The sequence below is a fragment of the Fusarium redolens genome (genome assembly GCF_020744475.1).
Source record: "Fusarium redolens strain MPI-CAGE-AT-0023 chromosome Unknown BKA55scaffold_7, whole genome shotgun sequence".
NCBI classification, from domain to species: domain Eukaryota; kingdom Fungi; phylum Ascomycota; class Sordariomycetes; order Hypocreales; family Nectriaceae; genus Fusarium; species Fusarium redolens.
Window position 1 is genome coordinate 398,944 of NW_025763670.1, and position 21,501 is coordinate 420,444.

Below are 21,501 nucleotides of genomic sequence, written 5' to 3' on the forward strand. Positions count from 1 at the left end.
GGCTGGCCACTGTCAAAGGGCAGAACTGCTTCGCTCGGCAAGAACGCTACTAGTGCCCTTTGTGTCTCTCCTTTTTTTCTTCTCCCTCTGTCCTTCATCCCTCACAGCAGCTATGCCCGAGCTCACCGTTCCCGGCGCCGTTCTCCACTACGAGACATTCGGCTCGGACGGTCCCCTTCTCCTCTTTATACCCGGTGCCGACGGCCGGGGCAGCGTCTTCCACCCCTCTGCCCAATTTCTCGCCGCCTGCTTCACTGTTGTGTGCTGGGACCGTCGCGGATATTCACAAAGCTTTCTCGTCGGTCAGCAAGACTTCCAACACCGCCTGCAGACCGACGCCGACGATGCCCAGCGACTGATCGTGCACCTTTCTCGCAACGGGACCGCCATTGTCTTCGGAACTTCGTCCGGCGCCGTCGTTGCCCAACAGCTGCTGGCCAGTCATCCCAAGTGTGTGGCAACGCTCATTGCACACGAGCCCCCCGCCTTCTCCGTTCTTCCCGAGCAGTTCCAGCTGCAGGCCCACGGACTCATCAACCACGTCTATAGCATATTTAGAGCTCATGGTCCCGATGCAGCCATGGAGGCCTTCACTTCGGGTCTATCCGAGGGCCCTGATTCGAATATGATGCGTTACTGCATGGATGCAAAACGCGGCGACGAGATCCGCGCAAATTGCCTCTTTTGGTTTGAATTTGAGCTGAGACAGTACACCGGCGCCCAAGTTGATGTTGAAGCCCTTATCAAAGCGAAAGAGAAATTGATTCTCGTCGCGGGAGAGGATAGTGGCGATGGGCCAGGTGTCGGTCCAATCAAGGCCATCGCCGGACAGACAGGCAAGGAAGTTCTGAGGGTTCCTGGCGGCCATCTAGGCTATATGATTGTTCCCGAAGTGTTTGCGAGGAAACTATTGGAGTTGCTTGGCCTGTAGAAGGATACTAAGGACATGTTCCAATAAAGCAATGATGTGGTATTGTTAATGAAACCCGGCTCTTCAAAAGGTTGTGCCTGAGTTATGCTGCATTATTGCATGACCCAATCGATGCCTTGAGAGCTGAGCCAGCTTTGTTCAAGCGAGTCTGAGGTGAAAAATTCATTGAAGTCCTCTGCCATTCCTGTTAGCCAGCTTTCATCGACAGCGGAAGCAGCATCGAAGGATATAGGACCAGCGATTTGGCCGTCGTTGGAGTTGGCGGACTGATCTAAAAAACCATCAGGATCTTGTGTAATTGCGCCTAGCTTATCTTATTTTACCGCGAATATCTTGACTTACCTTTTTTCGCAAATGTGGAAAATCGCAGGCGATATCTTCCCAGTGCTTCTATGCCCTTTGCTGCAGATTCAACGTGTGACTTGTGAAACTCGAATATTTGCAAGGCTCTCTCCCAGGAAGTTTTAGCGGGGTCATGATCCAGGTTGACTTCCAAATCGGGGCAGAGACTGGCGGCGAGAAGGGTTGACGCAGCTGCGAAAGTAACTATACACATGTAAGCTTCCGATTGTACGTAGAGCTCTGCGCCCGAAGGGGGAGGGGCGTTACATAGCAACGTGTGCCATGCTGAAGTCTGTCTTAAGCTACCTAGGTTTCGATGGACCTCGTCGAGGACCTCATGGCAGGTCGATACGCATAGGCGATTTATTTCCCTGAGATAGGACCTTTGAAGAGAACGAGTCGTATTGTTGTTAATTGAAAGTTGATTCGAAACGCTTCGTCGTGTTTCGATGAGAAGCGAGGGCCGTAGCAGCAGAAGCCGTATGTACAAAACCCTATCCACAGTGAGAGCTGCTCCACTACGGCTCAGGTTGTATCATACCTCGATTTCAAAATCATGGCTTGCATATGGAAGCAACTTGCAGATTCATCTTCAAGAGCTCCCATGTCACGGTCAGCTTTAAGATGACCAGGCAAACTCTCGACAAATTGGTCTAATTCCGAGCATAACCTAGGAACATCGCTCAGATACTGAGAAGATGTGACTGTTCCATCCTGGGCTAGCTTTTGGTACCCATGCGAGTAGAATTTGCACAGAATCTCGTCCAGAACGTCGAATAGTTTCATGTTGTATATGAAGAAGGCTATGCGAGATGGAGAGTTCTCGGGTTGGCAGCCTTCATCGAATTCTGATAGGTATTCGTCATCAATAGGCTTAGGCAATGGAATAGCATGGGGCCTGCAATGAAGGACAGGCCGGCCAAAAGTCGTAGCTGAGAGCCTGAAAACAGTCAGTGGATTATGAAGGTCCATAGATGCCATAGAATGTACCGATCCAAAGCAACACAGTTGTGCCAAACTCTGCGCCTCATTTCTCGTTTTAGTTGGTTTGTAGACGAGGCGGTCTGCTCCAGATGCAAGCCGAGGCCCTGCGCCACTCTCAGAGCAACACCAACCATGTTCCAACAACGATCGGCATATGTCGTGTAATGCAGATAGATCGCTCGTAGAAGAAGCAGTTGCACTATTTGTAATGATGAGAAATCAAGGGTCTCAATAGAAATTAGCTGATGAGATCGTCTGTAAAATGAATCGGCAAACTGGTTTCTCTGCGCTGAAGGAATTTGTTCGCTGCGTTGGCATCCAAGGGCCAAGACCATGTTGAGTGTCGCGTGAAAGACGATGTCATCATTCGTTTGCTTGTAATGATAAGCTGAAGGCGTGACTTGCTGCCATAAATGGTCGTACATGGTATCAAAGGACGGTCGGTGCAATATAGGGAAGACTGGATGTATAAAATCCCAGAAACAACGAAAAAGAGCATCTGCAAACTGACGCTCCGGGAGTGAGACAAGATCCACACCATGAGCGAGGCTAGGCGACTGGACTACAGTGAAGCCTAGAAGGTCTGGCATAGTTCTTTCCTTGGGGTAGGTTGTTGACTGGGAAGGTTGCGTCGTGTCCACCTCAGGGTCTTGTAGTTGGATTACCTCCTGAAGGAAAGAAATGTTCGAGGATGGGCCGTAAACAATCCCCTCCTCCGCGTCATGCGATTGACGCATCACGCTTTGCTCCGAAGGGACCGGAATTGCGGCTACAGCTCAGGTCAGCCTTGTAGAGACATTGGCCAAATACAGGAACTAAATACTGCCAGACGCTGGAGAGGCGCCAGCCAGATTCTGGCGCAGGTGCGGATCCCCTCGGACTTTTTGTTCTAAGCTTTGAAGTCGACTGTTGACGTTGGAAAGAGTTCTGCGAGAGGTTAGGAAGGGGCTATCTGAACAACAAAGAGACACACAGGGTTTTTGAGCTTGAGGCTCTCTCCTGGTAGGCGCACTGATCTCCCAATGCTTTCATGCTGCACGAAGTACAGACTGGCCGGCGCCCATCGCAGCCAGTCTTGCGAGCACGGCAGGGATTGCATGCTAGTTGAGTCCTTCGTCGCCGACGCGGCGGTAATGCCTGTTGGGTGGACATTGTAGAAAAACGTATTAGGCTGGGTTATTACCAACTTTGGTATTGGTTGTCTTTGTGTTGGTAATCGCAACCGGGAGCGGGCACAGGCAAAGGGCGCCGTCTTCGGCCCCACGTTGACCGTTTTGAATCATCCGGCACGTGACGCATTCGTGCGGTCGGACATTACTCCATGGGGGAAGAATCAGGTATGAAAATGATTAGAGCTACAACAGTTAAAGGGATACTTACCCCTAAGCCACAGGTAATTGATCTTGTCCTTCTTTTGGTTCAGAGTACAACATAATGGCCTTTCCATTAGAGTCTATAGGCATCCTCTGAGTGAGCTAGTCGCTTTTAATAGAGAGCAAGGGCTTATAGATATTTCTCGCTGTCGCCTCAGACTTCCGTCCGTACCGCTGCGCGTCATATCCAGTGGAATTTGTAACTGCTATAACGAGAACCTCATATACCAGTATTTCCATGCACTGTTGAACAATGACAGGAGCTTCAACGACTGGCGATGCCTAGCGAGAAAGATATTGCTGGGGGTTTCACCATTGGACATCGTTAATCCCCATGATGGGGCCTTTTGGAATCTTACCAGTATTCTTGAAGCACTATGGAAGCGACAGTTTCCACTCCTACCCTTTTCGAGGTGGATACAAAATGCTATTACTCTATGGCTGGAAGATCTTGTGGAGGCCAGCATCAATCTCGAAGATTATATGAGCTTGGAAGTACTATACAGCCGAGAGTGCCATAAGAATACCATTGGCAAGGACGCGAAAATGTGGATTCAGCCCGGGGCGCGTTTACCAGAGTTTGGACCTTCACTGGTGATTCTTTCGGTTGGACCGCGTGCTGATGACTGGTCCTTTTCCTGGGACCCCTGTGTAGAAGAGCTGTCAGGTGAGTTCTGGACAACACTTGAAGATGCTCAAAGAAAAGTCCCAGGAGCTTGGGTAGACGAGGAGGATGAAGACTTTGAGTGTATCATGGGAAACACGTTCTTATGTTGGTTCCGGCGGTGGGAGAAGTACTACAAGGATGTGAATATGTCCAAAATGGTGATCCAAGACATGTCGAATGAAAATATAAGCAACACATGTGCTTGCAAGGGCTAGAGTGGTCAGAGAAGCAAGATCGCGAGAGGTTACGAGTACGAAGAATGACGGCGTGCGAAGAGTTCTCGCCATACGGATTCAAAGCCAGTTAGGTTTGAACTTTTTATCTTTGGCGTACGTTTCCAGCCACGGCTAGTATAGGGTTGACAACTGAAGGTAGAAATGCGACCTACATTGGATCCCTATTATCAACGCTCATGGTGACCTCTACTAAGAAGACCAAGATTTTTATCGTCGCTATAAAATCTCTTAACCATAACCGATGACTTGTATATCTTTTGCTATTATGCCTATCTGTATATGCTGGGGTGCGTTATTCCCTTTAGTCTTGGGGCTTGCACCGTCTTTCCTCAATCTCAGACAATCAGCAGCAATTCTTCCTCCAGCGCTCGATAAAACAGATCGTTGGAAGACCTCGGGGGCTAATTGCCTGTCTAACCACTTTAGGCGTTAGAATGTCCCCCAGTTATTGACAGGTCCGAGAGGTTTGGTGCCTGACAGCGCGCTCACTAGAAAGTCAATAGTCGCGGCCGCTTTACTACTCCTGGCGTTCAAAATCGATAGTTTCTCTTCACTACACTAAAATTAGTTAAGCCAAGCTTCATCATGCAGATTCTAATTTCCCATTCTCTTATCTACTGAAGAATTCGCGAAAGGAACCCGCACTCTCTTTCTCTTAGTTCTTTGCATTCTCAGTGGCTTCTTTATGTCTCAGAATGATTCCACGACTGGTCTTACCGGCTGCGCCAAATACTGTGGAGATAGCCCGGGCTGTGTTTCCTTCTATGCGGAGGACTACGTCCCTGGTCCTGGTGCGCCGACTTTCAAGATCTGCTTCTTGTTCAAGGGCTATGAGAAGGATATTCCGTTCGGCGAAGGTCAGGCCGGCAGGCCGACGTATTATGAGCAGGGCTGCTTCGCTTGTGTTCGTGATGAGGCGCCTCAGCCGCCTATCCCAAGTTAAGGGACGAGATTGAAAGCCTTTAGAAATACTTGGCCTAATGGCTATAATGTAATGAAAGATAGTGGCAACAGTTCTTATTTCGAATAAATATATAAACGTGTTATTCACGATTTTTCCACGTGCGTCACAAGAAAGTTGAGTATATCGTCAACTTCTTCTGGCGCTTTGAACCAATGTCCCTCTAGTTCTGCTCCCTGGTATTCTCTCCACTCAACCTCAAAGCCAACTCGAATAAGAATGTTTCGAGCTTCTCGTCCCAGTTCAACATCGACGTACGCATCATCAGTTCCATGGCCAAGAAAGACAGCCGTTGACAGAAGCCTTTCGCGAGATTGAGTAGATGAGACCTTTGACGGGGCCAGCATTTCAGCGGCAAATCCAAGTCCCTCATCTGTAGTTGCCGGCCTATCATTGGATAGGTAATCTCTAATACTGGAAGCGAAAGGAAGCCAGGTGTTTGTAGCGAGGAATGCGCCGAGTGGTCGCTCAATAGAATCCAGGCAAAGTAAAGTCCACATTCCCACTGCTGCACCTTGGCTAATTCCACCCAAGACTACCTTCGTTGTATCCCCACCAAGTCTCTCAATCTCCTGGTCTAAGATCGCTTTGATATAGTTGACCGATTCCTTGATACCCGGAATCTGGAGGTCTTGCCGAGCCGTAGTATCCGTCAAAGAATGAGCCTCAAACCAGGCGGGCATGTCTTCTTGGAAAGCCGTGCTCCATAGCTCACGCGAAGAAGGAAACACCCATCGCCAACTGGATAATTTCTGAGCGAGATTGGCTTGATCTGAAAGTAGAGTCTCTTCGAATAGCTCTCGGGCGAACTCTTCACTGTTGCTTCCTCGGCCGTGGAGGAGGATTGCTGTATGTGTATGCGGTTCTACTGGCTCAATTGTATATATTGGGCCAAATGATTCACCTTGACTTGCTGACGCGCTGGCTTTTTCACTCATTGTGAAGATGATGTTGAGGGGAAAATCTGGGATAGAAGCTCCAGTGGGAGACGGCCAATGACCAATCACAGCCTCTGAACCTTGAACAACAGACAGGACAAGAAATAACAATTCCATCTAGAATCAATGGCTTTTTCAGTTCAGGTATATCCCCTGGAAGAAATATGCCTTATACAATTTAACCTATGCACTGTCACATCGTCATTACTTCAGCTCGGCAAAGTCCACTGATAATAGAACACTCAAAGGTCCCGAGGTTGCTTAACCTAACCTACACCACTTCGGTAATCAAGAACAGAAAATTCGACTATTCAGAGAAAAAATGACCTATATATACAATTCTGAGGATAATGAAATATACTGAGTCTCCGAAGACAAGCAGCGAAAACGGATATCTTCATGTGTATTGCTACAATGTTAATGTTCTAATCCCCAGGAACCACCGAAGCGTACTTCTGATGCATGATTCGGATAAGCTTCGTCGAAAAAACAATCCAAACGCACCCGTTCCTGAACAGTTACATGAAGACACACCAGCTTACATCAACGGGGTTTGTCATAGTTGCATGACTTTGTTTTTGTTACTCCATATTTTTGCAGAATCACTGCTTTGACTCAGGGCTCACGATGATTGCCGTCGCAGCCTCTACCGCAAATACCTCTCACGCGAATGGAAGCGCTGTGATGTGAGACAAAGTCCAACAGTTCTCCTCTAGACGTTGGCTTGGGCAATATTACTTATCCTTCACTACAGATTGTGGATTGGCATTTGCCGACCTCGAATTGCTTTTAGTGGCGTATGTCGTGCAGCATCGCGGGGAGAAGGTAGCCGCAGCCGTTACCGAAGCCTCAGATCAAGATCAATCGTACATACGGAAATGCCAAATCGGATATCTTGGCATTATATCTCGCAGAGCTCCCCGCAGTGGCGGCTCTCGTTTCCGAAGCGACATTTGGTGGAGTCTTTATCCGTCAATGAGGGGAATTTGCTTTTCCGTCTTCTAGTGGGACTTCATTCAGAAAGGTGGAGATCCGGATATCCGATTTCTCTTCTATATTATATAGCTTCTATTCAATAATTCAACATGAAGGAGTCCTCTGAATATGCAAACATTATCGAAACCATGACTATCAGACACGACTCCAACGCCATTGAGGCTCAAAAGCCCACTATGCAGCCGCCCTCACAGGCGAAGCTGTTTACTCTGGATGAGATGATCAAACGACGTGCTGCGGAGCTGGGAGATACGATTTTGATGGGTGCACCGGAGACGGGTGTTGATGATTTCAAGGAGCATAGTGCTGTGGATATCGATAGATATGCTGATGCAGCTGTTGCGAGACTTCAAAGCCTGGGTCTCGAGCCCGTAGTAAGTTGAACTGTCACGTTATGAAGTCGAAACTGACATAATAGGATCCAACGCTTGAGAAAGCACCAGTTGTTGGTATGCTGGGCCAATCAGGCATTCACGTCGTTATCCAGATCATCGCCCTCAACCGATTAGGCTATTCTTCATTCCTCATCTCAACACGTCTTGCAAGCCCAGCAATCACTCAACTCCTCACCCTAGCGGATTGCAATGTCATTCTCACAACACCACCATTTCACCCTGTTCTGAAGGAAGTCCAGCAAAATCGCCAACTCGAGATTCTCCCTCTTCTGCAAAGCGCAGATATCTTTCATCACAATGCACCAAGATTCGCCAGACATTACAGCCCCGAAGCGGAATCTCGCAAAGTCGCTGTTATTATCCACTCCTCCGGCTCAACAGGTCTCCCTAAGCCAATCTATCTCACCAACTCAAGCTGTATCGGCGCCTTTGCAGTCCACATGAACATGCGAGCGTTTCTCACATCGCCGTTCTTTCATAGCCATGGCTTTTACGAAGTTTTCCGATCGATTTACTCTGGCAAACCAATTTACTTCACAAACTACGGATTGCCTTTGACAAGAGAGACAGTCATGGCACAGCTCAAGGCTACAAAGCCTGAGATCTTTCACTGTGTTCCTTACGTTATCAAGTTGCTTGCTGAGAGTGAAGAGGGCATTCAGATGCTGGCTGATATGAAGCTTGTGCTTTATGCGGGAAGTGGATGTCCTGACGATCTCGGTGATCGACTAGTCGAGAGAGGCGTTAATCTCTGCGGAAACTACGGAGCGTGAGTATCGTTCCTACTGTACAGGAACCAGCTAACATATTGTAGCACCGAAACTGGTAGACTCGCTACTTCTGCTCGTCCCGAAGGTGACAAGGCATGGAACTACATCCGTGTCCTCCCTCCAGCAGAACCCTACACCATCTTCGACGAGGTTGCCCCGGGCCTTTTCGAATGCGTCGCTTTAGATGGCCTCCCATCAAAGAGCACTACCAACTCAGACAACCCACCTGGATCTTTCCGCACACGAGATCTGTTCACCCAACATCCTACAAGGCCTAACCTCTGGAAATTCGCTTGCCGTTTAGATGATCGTTTCACTCTTATCAATGGCGAAAAGGTCCTTCCCATTCCCATTGAAGGCCGCATTCGACAAGAGGAAATTGTCAAGGAAGCTATTGTCTTTGGCGATGGGAGAACGTACCCTGGTATTTTGATCGTCAAGGCTGATCGGGTGGCTGACATGCCTGATGATGAGTTCCTCGATGCTATCTGGCCTTCCGTTGAAGACGCCAACTCCCGGGCGGAATCATTCTCACGAATTCCCAAGGAACTTGTCGTCATAGTACCAGCAGATTCCGCTTACCCTCGAACAGATAAGGGTACATTTATCAGAGTTCCTACATATCGCCAATTCGAGAAGGAGATTGAGGCTGCTTACAACAAATACGAGGGTCAAGGCGACCAAGCCGGCTCGCTGACACTTGAGGGTAAAGAGCTCGAAGATTATCTTCTCCAGCAATTAAAGGCCAAGTGCGGCGCAGATCTTGAATCGTCTGAGGCAGACTTCTTTGCCTCGGGTGTTGACAGTCTTCAATGCATTCAGATGTGGAGCCTCATCAAGCGAGAGATCGACCTTGGTGGTAGACAATCTGAGCTAGGACAGAATGTTCTTTACGAGACTGGTAATGTTAAGTTACTGGCTCGTCAACTCGAGAGGCTGAGAAGTGGTGCGGATGATGAGACACAGGATCAGCTAAAGGTTATGGAGGGCTTGATTGAGAGGTACTCTTCATTTGAGCGTCATGTCCCAGGAACTTCGCCTCAGCCTGAAAAGGAGCTTGTAGTAAGTTCAGCACTCGAAGTTGGCAACATTGAAGCTAATGACTTAGTTACTAACTGGCGTGACCGGTGCTCTTGGAGCTCATGCCCTCGCCCAACTCACAGCTCGGCCCAATGTTGGAGCAGTATGGGCTTTAGTCCGAGCCGCCAGCGACACTGCAGCCACCGAAAGACTTTACAGTTCTCTCCAAGCTCGTGGTCTATCACTCAACGAAGAGCAACGAAGCAAAGTCCTCGCACTTCCCTGCGATCTCAGCCGTCCCGACCTCGGCCTCAGCGAATCCCACATCTCCGAGCTGCGTACCAAACTCACAACCATAATCCACAGCGCCTGGGCCGTCAACTTCAACATCTCCGTCCAATCCTTCGAAGACCAACACATCAAGGCAGTCCACAATCTAATCCAACTAAGTCTCTCCGTGCAAACACCCAAGCCCGCACGGTTCTTCTTCTGCTCTTCTGTTTCATCAGCGGGAGGATCACCGCGCCCTGGAAAGGTTCTTGAAGCGCAGGTTCCTTCACCTGCACATGCTCAACATACTGGCTATGCGCGGTCGAAGTATGTTGCTGAGCATATTACTGGTAATGCTTGTAAGAATGCTGGTGCGGTGGCGAGGGTTTTGAGATTGGGACAGTTGGTTGGTGATACTAAGGTTGGGGAGTGGAATACCACTGAGGGAATTCCTTTGATGATTCAGACGGCTGTTACGCTTGGTGCTTTACCAGCTTTGAACGAGGTAAGTTACTCACATTTTGAGTTGAAGTATGGTTACTTACATGAACAGGAAATGACCTGGCTGCCGGTCGATCTCGCTGCTTCAACGATCCTCGACCTCGCCAACCTCGGCGCACAATCACCCTCAGACCGCTCTTCCGATCCTGATCTCGTCTATCATATCCTCAACCCCGTTCGCTTTCACTGGACGAACGATATGCTTCCATCCATGACAAAAGCAGGTTTCAAGTTCGAGACCCTCCCTACAGACCAATGGATGGAGCGTCTTCGCAACTCAGACCGCGATCCCGCGAAGAATCCTCCTATCAAGCTCCTAGATTGGTTTGAGGGTAAGTATGGCAACAAGGCTGCTTCATCGGCGGAGAAAGGACCGTTGGATTATCTTACGGATAAGTCGCGGGAGGATAGTGATACGTTGAGAAATGTGCCGGATGTCACGAATGTGGAGTATGTAAAGATGATGCTTGGACGGTTGCAAGCACGTTGGGCAGAGAAGGTTTGAGTTCAGCGTTGAAGTTAATTTGCTCGTTAAATGCTATGCGGTGCCGTGCTTTTAAAAGTGTTATATCTAAGTTCTAAAATGCAAGTGCGAGTGTCATTCGAATGTGCCGTTGTAAAAGTGTATGCATCCTCCTCTATGAACCTTGGTCCCTCTAAAAGTTGAACCCTTCAGCCTTCGTGGTTGTCCTCGTCCTCCGACTGGATTTGCTGCTCCGACAAACGTGGGTTTCTCAAAGCCAATGCAAAGATAATCATGGGTATGCAAACGCAAATTCCGGCAATGCAAAGAAGTCTTTGTACGGAACTGTAGCTGTTGATAATCGCGTCTCGGATGGCCGTTCCAACTGGATAATCTGGTATCACGGCAAAAGGGGAGTTGTAAATTCTCTTGGCAAGGGTTTCGTCTGGTTGGAAATCGAGGTCATGCTTAAGTGCTTTGTAAAGAGTTTGAGTCCAGATGGCACCTGAGAGGCATGTACCAAGGGCGCTTCCGACATTGTAAAATGAGAGGTAAAGACCTGTGAGAATAGCCACGTGCTCTCGAGTTGCCGAGGCTTGGATAGATGCTTGAGTCGGATAAGCGAAGAAACCACCTGCCACTCCGAGAAGAATCTGCGCTGCGATAATTCCGTCTTGAGATGATGTCGAAGCTCCACCAGGGTATAAGATCAAAACACCAAACGCAACCATGAACAGAAGTGTGCCTCCAACAATGATGAACTTGAGTCGACGGATCTTGAAAATGACTAGACCAGCTAGAACTCCAGTGATGACTCCGAAGAACGAGAAGAACGAAATGATGCGAGTTGCGTTCTCAATGGAAAAGTCAAAAGCAACAATGAGGATCGTGTAAAGGTAATTTCCTTGCGTGCACCATGCCAGGTTAAGAAGACTTCGAACTGCCAGGGCCGACCAGACGCCTCTATCGCGAAGCAAATGGAATGGAATAAGAGGGTGGCGAGCACCACGTTGCTCCCAAGTAATGAAAGCTATCATGAAACAGAAGCCGAGGACCAGAGGGAGGATGATGTACCAGCTGCGCCAATGACTAGCGGTACCGCCAGCGACGGTCAAAGGGGCCAGAATGAGTGAGAAGGCGAGGACAAGAAGGACTAGGCCCACGATATCGAGTTGGTGAAACAGATCTGCTCTGCCTTTCTTGGTCTTGAGAGAAACCAAGACAATCTCATCGCTCTCCTTTCCGCTTTCAGATTCCCAGGTTTTCCGCTCAAGGAAGTAGAGGCAGGAAAGAAGAGGGAGTGAAGCAATGGGGTAGATAATAGCCCACATTCCAAGACCCCATCTCCAAGTTGTCGTGCTCAATACCGCAGAAGTGATGTTTCCACTGATCCAGGTGTTGATCAGAAATGGAATAGCTGGGAGATAGCTGAAGAATACGCGCGCTCGCATGGATGAAAAGTCGGCGATGAGAACTTCCAGCAGAAGAACTATGCATGTGTATCCCGTTTGATAAATAACCGATCCCGTGCAGAAAACCTCCACTGATGGCGCAGTTGACTCGATCGCGATTCCGAGTGTATATAGAACAGTTGAGATGGCGATGACCTCGAACCTGCCGAAGACATCTGCCACCTTTGCCGCTGTAGGTTGAACCGCCACCGCGATGACATTTCGCAAAACGTTGATAGTCGAAAGATACGAATGCAGGTCAAAACTCGACGTTGCATAAGACTGATACGCTAAACGAACCTGACTCTCTAAACCGTAGGCATACCCGACGAGAAAAATACCAGTAAAGAGCCAAATTCGATGTGCGCGGGTGAGGTTTTTCGACACAACAGCCATGCGAGCCACACCCGCCGAAAGTCTCTTAGGATTAGCAGGCCTCGCGGCATTTTGCGACAAGTCACTTGAGCTTAGTTCTGGAGCGCCGAGAAGTGGCGCTGTTTCTGAAGACATTTCGGGTGGTGATGAGGGGGGAGAGTGAAGAATTTTGCCGGATGAAACAAGCTGAGATTTGAGATGCAGGTTCAGGCAACAGGGAAGGAGGGAAGAGTCATCTGATTTGATTACGAGCGCGTGGGGTGTGACTTGGCCTTGTGACAGCGCATGACAAAGCCATTGGATCTGATAAGATTTCATGTCCAATAGCGGCGGATCTAACCGTTGTCTAAGTGGGGACTTGACGCCATTATCACGAAGTTGATGCCTGAGGCTTGAACCATTAAGAGAATAACATATTGAGCTGGGGCAATAAAAGCTATATCAATAGGGAATACATGTCCCATAACTGAATTACTCATTTTTATTGTCAGATTGTGGACTATTAGACTGCTGTCCGATCTGCTGTGGCCTCTCCCTCCTCCGTCACGTCTTGCCGATGTTACCAAAGTCGGCATTGGGTTGGACTGGAGCTTATCAGATCATGCAAGCTGAAACTCAATCCAGCGACCGAAGTAACGGTATCTGTACGGATACAGAGCTTACTCAGGGCCGGTGAACGTTAATGAAGGCCTAAGCGTGCCTTTTCCCCTCCTTGACAATCGCATTCATCAAATTCGACCAGTAGCATATAGGGTATGCGAAACTTGAACAATTTAGTTACACTTACCCATGTCCGTAATGATAATTCACCGTATCTCAAAAACACTGAATGACCATATCCGACATCTCAACTGTTGTTTAACAATTATGCCTTAGTACAACCCCCAACAAATCCCGGAGAACCTCAATAGGTGCCAAAAAACGGGATTTTCTCCATGGCCCGACGAATCTGCCCATTGAAAAAGAACAGGGGAACAGCGAGAGATCCTAGGGCAAAAAGAATACCTCCAAACAGGATATAGGTATCTCTAATACCCATCGCGTTGATCCATGAATTGAATGAATGACTGTACCCAAAAGAAATGGCGTTTCTTCCTCCACAAGTCAGTACAATTGCAGGACCCGACATGTGCGGCAGCAATTCTCCCAACCAAACTCCGGTCACCGCTGAAATAGCGCAGAAGCCAAAGTAGAACAAAGCAAAGGCAGCATGCATGCCTACCCAACTATAGCTGGAGGGATCTGCAGCCACAACGCCATAGATGATCATGCCTAGAAAGCAGAAAATCGCAGGAAGAATGAAGTTCGGTAAAACATGCTCAGGCTCTCGAACGCCGCCATTTCTCTTGGTCAAGTAGCGACTGATAGGCTCTGCTAGCTCTCCATATCCAAGACCAAAGAGTGCCCCAATAGCTGCTCCAATTTGGACTGTTCCAACTGTTTCTGGAGAGAAATTCCAGGGCGGCATTTCAAGGCGCTGTGCGTAGGTCAAGCTCAATACTACAAGACCACCGAACACCATGCTGTTGAATAGGAGTACCCAAAGCGTTCCTGGGACGAGAATACACAGGAAAATATCTTTGTATGCGCCGAGAAACCGGGTAATAGGAGACGGTTGAACAGTGAAGAGCGCAAACTGACTCTTATACGAGAGCTCTTTGGGCGTAGTCTCTGACTGAGCATCGTCAATGTCGAAGCCAGCATCGCGGGCAGCTTGGGGCGAAGCGAAAGTTCGGTGAGTACCGTAGGCATCTGTTGCGTGGATTCTTCCACTAAGCTCGGCAGCACGACGACTGAAAAGGGTTTCGGGTACGCAGAAGACGATGAGTACCAGCGAAAAGACTGCAAATGCTAACCAGAACCAATAGTTGAGTCTCCAATTACCGCCCGCGTGCTCGACGATGAAGGGGATGGGGATCAGTAGTATAGACGATCCGATAGCAGTAAGTGCCCAGTATGCGATGAGTCGTGCGCTTCGCTTATAGAGGAAAGACATGTCGAGGACGATGATCGGTAACTACCACTTGTTAGCATCGGAGATAGTATTTACGGGTCGACTGAAGAATTAAAACATACCAGACAGTCAGAGATGCCCGCAGTGAGACCCTGCAAACAGCGTGCTCCAAGGTGAGACTCAAACGACTGTGACTTGGCGGCCCAGATGATCGATGCCACGAAGATGATGTTGCTAAGGATGAAGGAAAAGCGACGACCGAGTGCCATGGACAAGGGAACGAAGAAGAAGTTTCCCAAACCCATGCAGAGGGAAGGATAACTAGCAAGGTCTGCAATGCGCTCGGGATGGAATGTCTGGAGTCTATTTGTTAGTGACTATTGAGAATTGGTATCCTTTCGACTTACACCACGCGTTTGCTTCATGTATTCAGCGATGAGGTTCCCAAAGAAGAGCGGTGTAGATTGGATGACGCCGAATCCAGCGATGCCGTACATGCAGACGGCCAAGAGAACGAGACGCTGTCGCCAAATCCCAAAGTTGAGAGGATCGTTTGGGTCTGATGATGGAACTGGCAGATTTCGCACATTCCCGTCGTCGTCGTATAGGAGAACACCAGCACTGTTGCTTACAGCATCTTCAACGTTTACGGCCTTGCCGTTGTTATCGTCCTTTTCCATGTTGCACGACAAAGGGTTTAAGACGCAGAGATGAACTTCGATGGAGATTTGACAGAAGTAGTATCTGCGAAAGTTAAATCATGCCCGGTATGAGATGCTAGAGCGAAAATTCAGGACGATAACAGGAGGATCCGATGCAATTTAAACCTCAAGGCCTGGATGACTCGCAAGGGGTCTCACGGTAGTCTGGGGCCCCAGGAAACTCTAATTGCCAATCCAGGTTCTACCCCGCGGTCTTGCCTAGCAGATAATGGCATACCGCGTTCGGGCCGAACTGGCTTGTACGGCAGATGCTAAGTTAGCTCGTTTCGCTTCCCAACAACCCCGATGTTCGGGCCGAACACCGTCATCAACTAATCTTTACTCGTTTCGTTCGAACTCGCGAGCCACGACTTCAAGATAAGTTAATCTCGGTTGCCATGGTCCTATTAACCGAGGTCTTACGATTTGAGGTTGTCTCCTGTCAGCTTCATTGATGAGGGGATCGAAACCAAGTGCCTTTATCACCGTTGCTTCATGGTAACATCAAGAAAGCAATCTGAAAAGAAAGGATTCTGTAAAGACCACACCAATGGCCTGTATTCTACACCTAGGGCATTTTATGTGTAAGTCTTTTGTGCAAATATTCTTCTCGTAACAGAGACACAGCGGATATCCTAGTAACCACTGCTCCTCAGAGAAAACTCCCATAAGTGGTGACATATCCTCCCATTCGCTTGAACCTTTGTTTCGACATATGAGGGCAATCTGTATTACGCTCAAAACCACCGAAAGAAATCAGAAGGAAAGACAACGGTCTCGAAGCCAACAATTCTACTATCCTGCCAATCATAAGTGGCAGCATTTGAACTCTAAGCTGCGAGCATAAATGAAAATGCTAAACATTGATGAGAAAAGTCTGCTTGATCTGTAGAAAACTAATCTGCAAGGCCTTGCGAGCCCTGGAAGATCAGAGTTGGGAATGTCGCCAAAGATACAGCCGCCTGGTGCCATTCATCGATGTTCAAGCCACCGAGTCTTCTTATGTCTCGCGACCACTCCGGTCCACCGAAAGAGAATCGATTGGTTCCCGGTATTAATCAAGTGACTGTAATCTCATATTAGAGGCGAAAGCAATAATACGCAATTGATACGTCGAGAATTCCAAGGCTGCACGCCTGCAACCTCAGCAGCGAATCTAAAAACAACTCACCACTCAGAAGGCCCGGAGACTGAAGGAATCCAGACTCTTATGGGTGTTTACTAACCCGTTTGGGGCAGCTGAAAAGCAGGCTGGGGATGGATGTGAGACAGAACGAGGCAGTGCATTTTCAGCCTTATCTTTATAACCGCTGACTTTACCTGTACGGATCCACCTCCCTAATGTGGCATATCGATATGACAGAGATAATATCAGATCTGACTCACTCGACACTCTTGACTATCACATCTCCAGTGGCTTTGGCCGTCTTAGACCACGATGGACAGTCTAACACTTGTGGTTTTATAGATGGGAACTCGGGTAAACACTCCTCTCCACCTTCCATCACTATATTGTTCTCACAAAACATTTAGAAATCCCATGGACATGTCCAGGGGAAGGTACCTGTCTATTAAATCAGCCATATTCAGCCGCTGGCTGTTGCTGGAGTGAGCCATGCACCGTCGTCTCAGTATGTTTGGACTACACCGCGATCAGTTGAGGCCAATGCGACGAGGGAAACCTCAGCGCTGGTACGAGTTGCTGGTGAGAAGTCTATCTGAAAAGCGCTTTAAACATCATGACTTATGATATTTAGTACTGATGCCGGAATTCCATACTGCCAGACATGGAGATATTCCGACATCTCTGCATCACCTTTTTGGTGCACTGATGTCCAACCCACTGCAGAAGTTATCATGTTCGATCAACCTATCTTGACAGCATCGGACACTATCTCTACTGACAGAAGGCCTTCATCAACGGCGCCGACAGCAACCCTCGACTAGTGTATCGACTGAAAAGGCACCATCTCCAACAGAAACTTCGGAAGGAAAGTCCGGGGGCATGTCATCAGAAAACACAATAGCCCTTAGTGTCGGTGTACCTGCAGCTGTGGCGGGTATAGTTTTAGCTGTCCTCGGACTTTGGTTGGCGAAAAGGAGGAGGAGAAAAAGAGAAGCGACAGCAGTGCCTATTGTCCCATTAGTCCCAACGGCGGCCCCAGCAGTTGTTTCTAGTGACAATAGCTCAAGCTCGTAGGCCTAGGGGACGTATCAGAGTGAGATGAAGTTGATGTATCAAGGCAAAGAGCGGTAAGACGGAGGTAACGACAAACAGACCCGTTATATTAACAGCACAGTGCGGGTCCCAAACATATGGTTGTTATGTTGAAGTCTCTTGCATAGATTGCGATAATGGTGGTTAGGAAGAGAGCGAAATGACGTTCACAACTGTATATAAAGGTTATTGCTACTAAATCCCCAATCGCCTATGCTACACCTATACTAGGCAGCGACAAGAACCCAATATGGGCCAAATATTTAACACTCCTCTCTATCGCCACCTGCAGCCGTATTAAAGACATCCCCTCTTCACGCCAACTCGCTGCCCATACATTCTCAGCTGTCTCATCCAAGTCTTCAAGTATGTTAGATAATGTCCAAAGCGGATGAGCCTCCTTGCTAGATTCAATATCCTTGCGAATTGCTGCTGCACACTCTGAACCATTCCTTGCCTCAAGCTCATAGCCCATTGTAACCAGCGTTTTCCAAAACTCACCGAACGTCAAGCCCCCTTTGATCTGAACTATGGGATGAGGTGAGCCACCTGAACTTAAAGCTGTATCAGCGATGATTCTTGCTGTCATTCCAACATCAGATATCGGGAACCAGGTCTCGGAGGTCACAGCGTTGAACATGCCAACTCGAATGGAGGCCGAGGTCAGTCGCCAGATCCAATCATTAGTATTCGAAACGCCCTCAGTCATCGTACCGATTACAAAACCGGGACTCACAACAGTGAATTGTTTCGATCCATTCGCACTGTGGAGTGCTGCTCATCTTATCAATGCTTCAGCAACGAACTTTGTTTGACCGTAGCCCTTGGAGCTCGTCATGAGGTATTTTGCTACCGTTTCTTCATCTTCCTTCATTGGGTCTTCATGTCGGGCGCTGGACACATAGGCGAATCTTTTTCGCGGATTTGACGCTATAACGCAAAGCATTTCCGCTGTGGAATCGACATTGATGGGTCTCAGAGCCTCGTAAGTTTTCAAAAAGTGTACGGAAGCACCATTGTGAATGATGATGTCGACTGTACCATCCTTGATGAGACCCCATTTGATTGAATCAAGTCCAAGATGTGGCAATGTCAAGTCTCCTACCCAGACATCTAGAATGCAGTCATGAGATCCAGTCCACCAAAGTGCTTTCTTTGCTGCGTCGACAAGCCGCTTCTTAGCTGCTTCAGGAGACTCACCCCTTACAATCGCAATCACGCGGCCCACTTGATTATGCTCGAGAGGTTGACGTAGAATTTGGGTCCCAATAAATCCTTTGGCACCCGTGAGAAGTACAGTCGGTCACTTGGGAAAACAGAATAAAGTCCTCTTGGATTTATCATCCGGCCCGTTATAGCGATAGAAGATAGCGTCAAGTCCTCCAAGCTGCGATGATTGACGAGCCCAGCTGAGCTCGATCCGATAGTCTGCTCTCTGGGCCAAATCCACAAGATCCATTGGAGACATTGAGTTATAAAACTCTGCACTTTCGCTGACTATGGATAGCCAGTTACCCGATCCTTGATTATCCAACTCTGCACTTTCCACTGCTTCAACAATAGCTCTGGGAAATACAATCTTGCTGCAAGGGATGTTGCTGATCGCTAGTGTATCCGGGGCTAATATAGGATCCAGGAGGGTTTCCATCGATCGACTATCAAGTCTCTGTATTTTGAAGTCGACCCAACCATCCTCGCTGATATGCCTGATGGTATGGTGCACATTTTCAGAAGCAAGATGTACCACTGCGGCGTAACGATAACAACTTAGCTCGTTTGTCGCCGCCATGACTTTAGGTAAGATCTCGCCGTGGTCAATGTGTCCCGGTAATCAATCTGATAGACCTGTGAAGAAGCCCGGATCAACCATTAACTCTGGTTCAGATTTCTCCATGTTGAGAATGATGCGACTAAGATCATGTTGACTTATATCCCTCTGGGCGTGGATAGCTCTCATGGCCAAGAACTCTTTGTGAAGCGCATAAGATCGAACGTCTCCGAAAAAGATGGTTTTGGCACTCCCTAGTTTGATGATATCCCTGACAACACCCACGAGATACTCTTGGCTAGAAAAGTACTGAAGAACCGAGTTTATGACCACGGTATCTGGAAGAATGGGCGTACTGGAGGTGAGGCGAGAAATATCAGCGGCGGTACCCTTGAAGATCTTCACCTTGTCCTTTAGGTGAGGGAGACGAGCCACCGATTGAGCCACAAAATCCACAGCCTTTTCTGATGGCTCCAAGCCGATGTAGCTTTGTAGTTTGTGTGCCAGGTTGAACAAGATCATTCCTGGACCTGCTCCAATTTCTAGAACATGATCAATCGACTTGCAACCATTGAGGATAGACTTCAATATGTCATCAAGCCACTCGTTCATATCTTGATGATCAAAGTCCTCCCCATCAGTCATTGAACTCCACCCAACGAAGTCTCTTCCAACTTGTTGCGTTTGAACCTTCTCCATGGACGAATACATATCGTCGTCAAATTGAACTTCCCAGGCTTTGATCTGCTGTTCGGATTCTTCTTGAGCTTCCAACTGCTCTCCTTGCACAACAGTTTCATCATGAATAGTGACAAAGCTAGCAATTTGAGCGTTCTCCTTGAACTCGCCCTGAAGGATAGCAACAGCCTCATCGACGTACTCCTGACTGCGTAACGCATGTTCAATCTCCCCGAGCTCAACTCGCTGTCCCCGAACCTTCACTTGATCATCCTTTCGAGACACGTAGGTTAGGCTCCCATCCTCGTTATGCCTTGCAGGTCACCTGACTGCTACAAGCCAAGTCATTCAAGGGCTGTATTTTGGAGATCAGGATAGTCTTATTGACGGTCTCCAACCTTTGTTGACACGTCTGAAAACAACAGTCTCGTATATGGAGACCGTTGGATGGCTTGAGGGACTTCAGCATTACGTTGATGGTGAACCTCTGGACTCGCCTTCTCCCTATAATGCAGTACGTATATGATCCGGTACTAATTGGCGACTTTTCTCTGATGGCAGCTCACAGCACGAAACATTCTACACCAGCAGTCTCACAACCCCAGCCCTCGCTGAAGAACAGATCGACTCATTGACATCAACCATGTTTCGCAATGTCAATGACACCTCCGCTCGCCATTCATGGGATATTTTCTTCGAGATGCACGGCTGCCTCAATTCCGCAGTCTCTCAGGTCATTTCATCTGCCACGGCTTATGTTCACAGAGACAAGTTGTTGCTCTGGCAGCTTTCTGACATGGGCGAACCTAAAAGCCTACCCCAGAAAAGCTTCGCTGTTTTAAAAGACCTGATGAACAGCGTGACAAACTCTCTAGCACCTGGGCAGTGGGGCATGTACGCGAGCTTCATTGATACTGAGTTAGATGGCAAGACAGCTCAAGATCTATATTGGAGACAGAATCTCCCACGGTTGAAGGCTATAAAAGCTAAATATGATCCAAGAAATATCTTTTGGAACCCTCAGGGTGTTACGCCTATAGCATGATTGTCAAGTAGGTTGGACTTCAACAATTAGGCATTTCAGACTGAAAATCTAGCATGTTGAGTCAAAGTTGCTTGTCATATAACAACATCACTATTTAGTTGACTTTAAGGACCAGGGCTATTACTCTCAGCTCATAAATGCGTGAGTCACAAGGAGCAACGACTTCTCATGAGGTTTCAATAGGATGTTAGTCTAGGGTACGTAATATCGCGTAGCCCCGCCTCCCACAGCGAAGCATCCTCATTACTCTGTATTTTGAAGGAACATTGCAGGACAGACAATGAAAGACCCCAGAAGAATACCATATGTGAGCCTTAATATTAGGTGGCTGTTCGTATAGATAATAGGTAACTAATAACGGCGTGGCGTCGGGTCAGTCTACGGTACGTACTGGGAAGAAAGGTCCCCGAAGGTTTGACCCCAGCAGCCGAGTTACGCGCCTTGGCCTCGTAGCAAGCGACTTG

At 48.2% G+C, this 21,501-nt stretch overlaps 9 protein-coding genes across 9 annotated transcripts; 4 read left to right on the forward strand and 5 right to left on the reverse strand.

The window, feature by feature from the left end:
• Nucleotides 1-112: 112 nt before the first annotated feature.
• Nucleotides 113-931, forward strand: BKA55DRAFT_538457 (Alpha/Beta hydrolase protein; the record flags this gene model as incomplete). Its single annotated transcript, XM_046190037.1, has 1 exon — nucleotides 113-931. The coding sequence occupies one exon, from the start codon at nucleotides 113-115 to the stop codon at nucleotides 929-931; it is 819 nt and encodes a 272-aa protein (XP_046049838.1).
• A 46-nt stretch (nucleotides 932-977) lies between these two features.
• BKA55DRAFT_342947 (fungal-specific transcription factor domain-containing protein) lies at nucleotides 978-3,494 on the reverse strand. The gene is made up of 7 exons (XM_046185762.1): nucleotides 3,231-3,494; nucleotides 3,081-3,184; nucleotides 2,264-3,026; nucleotides 1,815-2,213; nucleotides 1,541-1,767; nucleotides 1,274-1,477; nucleotides 978-1,202 (listed from the first exon to the last, which is right to left on the reverse strand). The coding sequence occupies exons 1-7, from the start codon at nucleotides 3,407-3,409 to the stop codon at nucleotides 1,024-1,026; spliced, it is 2,055 nt and encodes a 684-aa protein (XP_046049839.1). The 5' UTR covers nucleotides 3,410-3,494; the 3' UTR covers nucleotides 978-1,023.
• Nucleotides 3,495-4,176: 682 nt separating this feature from the next.
• BKA55DRAFT_737387 (uncharacterized protein) lies at nucleotides 4,177-5,558 on the forward strand (the record flags this gene model as incomplete). Its single annotated transcript, XM_046201357.1, has 2 exons — nucleotides 4,177-4,402; nucleotides 5,193-5,558. The coding sequence occupies 2 exons, from the start codon at nucleotides 4,177-4,179 to the stop codon at nucleotides 5,474-5,476; spliced, it is 510 nt and encodes a 169-aa protein (XP_046049840.1). The 3' UTR covers nucleotides 5,477-5,558.
• BKA55DRAFT_565971 (Alpha/Beta hydrolase protein) lies at nucleotides 5,536-6,450 on the reverse strand. Its single transcript, XM_046192565.1, has one exon. The coding sequence runs from the start codon at nucleotides 6,430-6,432 to the stop codon at nucleotides 5,581-5,583; it is 852 nt and encodes a 283-aa protein (XP_046049841.1). The 5' UTR covers nucleotides 6,433-6,450; the 3' UTR covers nucleotides 5,536-5,580.
• A 1,067-nt stretch (nucleotides 6,451-7,517) lies between these two features.
• BKA55DRAFT_538461 (uncharacterized protein) lies at nucleotides 7,518-10,889 on the forward strand (the record flags this gene model as incomplete). The annotated part of the gene is made up of 5 exons (XM_046190038.1): nucleotides 7,518-7,802; nucleotides 7,847-8,592; nucleotides 8,638-9,655; nucleotides 9,702-10,388; nucleotides 10,437-10,889. 5 exons carry the CDS (start codon nucleotides 7,518-7,520, stop codon nucleotides 10,887-10,889), a joined length of 3,189 nt encoding a protein of 1,062 aa, XP_046049842.1.
• A 167-nt stretch (nucleotides 10,890-11,056) lies between these two features.
• BKA55DRAFT_689096 (major facilitator superfamily domain-containing protein) lies at nucleotides 11,057-12,808 on the reverse strand (the record flags this gene model as incomplete). Its single annotated transcript, XM_046199308.1, has 1 exon — nucleotides 11,057-12,808. One exon carries the CDS (start codon nucleotides 12,806-12,808, stop codon nucleotides 11,057-11,059), a length of 1,752 nt encoding a protein of 583 aa, XP_046049843.1.
• A 334-nt stretch (nucleotides 12,809-13,142) lies between these two features.
• Nucleotides 13,143-15,497, reverse strand: BKA55DRAFT_663066 (major facilitator superfamily domain-containing protein). The gene is made up of 3 exons (XM_046197650.1): nucleotides 15,035-15,497; nucleotides 14,750-14,983; nucleotides 13,143-14,690 (listed from the first exon to the last, which is right to left on the reverse strand). The coding sequence occupies exons 1-3, from the start codon at nucleotides 15,305-15,307 to the stop codon at nucleotides 13,578-13,580; spliced, it is 1,620 nt and encodes a 539-aa protein (XP_046049844.1). The 5' UTR covers nucleotides 15,308-15,497; the 3' UTR covers nucleotides 13,143-13,577.
• A 3,352-nt stretch (nucleotides 15,498-18,849) lies between these two features.
• Nucleotides 18,850-20,637, reverse strand: BKA55DRAFT_593288 (uncharacterized protein; the record flags this gene model as incomplete). The annotated part of the gene is made up of 4 exons (XM_046195532.1): nucleotides 18,850-19,166; nucleotides 19,203-19,337; nucleotides 19,392-20,265; nucleotides 20,590-20,637. 4 exons carry the CDS (start codon nucleotides 20,635-20,637, stop codon nucleotides 18,850-18,852), a joined length of 1,374 nt encoding a protein of 457 aa, XP_046049845.1.
• Nucleotides 20,636-21,037, forward strand: BKA55DRAFT_726500 (uncharacterized protein; the record flags this gene model as incomplete). The annotated part of the gene is made up of 1 exon (XM_046201135.1): nucleotides 20,636-21,037. The coding sequence occupies one exon, from the start codon at nucleotides 20,636-20,638 to the stop codon at nucleotides 21,035-21,037; it is 402 nt and encodes a 133-aa protein (XP_046049846.1).
• Between the last annotated feature and the right edge of the window lie 464 nt (nucleotides 21,038-21,501).